At 43.8% G+C, this 833-nt stretch overlaps 1 protein-coding gene across 1 annotated transcript; it reads left to right on the forward strand.

Annotated features, from left to right (window-relative positions):
• Positions 1-150: 150 nt before the first annotated feature.
• On the forward strand, positions 151-828 carry LOC144219028 (olfactory receptor 8B3; the record flags this gene model as incomplete). The annotated part of the gene is made up of 1 exon (XM_077749016.1): positions 151-828. A coding segment is annotated over exon 1 (678 nt), but the record flags the coding sequence as incomplete, so codon positions are not given.
• Between the last annotated feature and the right edge of the window lie 5 nt (positions 829-833).

Consider the following 833-nt stretch of genomic DNA (forward strand, 5'->3'; position numbering starts at 1 on the left):
ATTTTCTTCTGTTCTCACAGATTTATGAAGAGGAGAATACTGGTTAGAAATGACTCCTTAGTGACTGAATTTCTTCTTGCTGGCTTAACAGACCGTCCAGAGCTCCAGCAACCCCTCTTTTCCCTGTTTCTGATGATCTACATTGTCACCATGGTGGGCAACCTTGGCTTGGTCATTCTTATTGGTCTAAATTCTCACCTCCATACCCCCATGTACTATTTCCTCTTCAACCTATCCTTCATTGATCTCTGCTACTCTTCTGTTTTCACCCCCAAGATGCTGATGAACTTTGTGTCAAGGGAGAATATCATCTCCTATGTTGGCTGCATGACACAGCTGTTTTTCTTTCTCTTCTTTGTCATCTCAGAATGCTATATGTTGACCTCCATGGCCTATGATCGCTATGTGGCCATCTGTAATCCACTGCTGTATAAGGTAACCATGTCCCATCAGGTCTGTTCCTTGCTGGCTATTGCTGCCTATACGATGGGGTTCGCTGGAGCCTCTGCCCACACAGGCTGCATGCTCAGACTAACCTTCTGCCATGTTAATGTCATCAACCATTACCTGTGTGACATTCTTCCTCTCCTGCAACTCTCTTGCAGCAGCACCTATGTCAATGAGGTAGTAGTTCTGATAGTCGTGGGCATTAACATCACAGTACCCAGTTTTACCATCTTGATTTCTTACGTCTTTATCCTCGCTAGCATTCTTCATATCAAATCTGCTCAAGGAAGATCAAAAGCCTTCAGTACCTGTAGCTCTCACATCGTTGCTATTTCTCTTTTCTTTGGGTCAGCAGCATTCATGTATCTTAAATATTCTTCTCCTGG

This window comes from Crocuta crocuta, unplaced genomic scaffold (assembly GCF_008692635.1).
Source record: "Crocuta crocuta isolate KB4526 unplaced genomic scaffold, BGI_CrCroc_1.0 C28099587, whole genome shotgun sequence".
NCBI classification, from domain to species: Eukaryota; Metazoa; Chordata; class Mammalia; order Carnivora; family Hyaenidae; genus Crocuta; species Crocuta crocuta.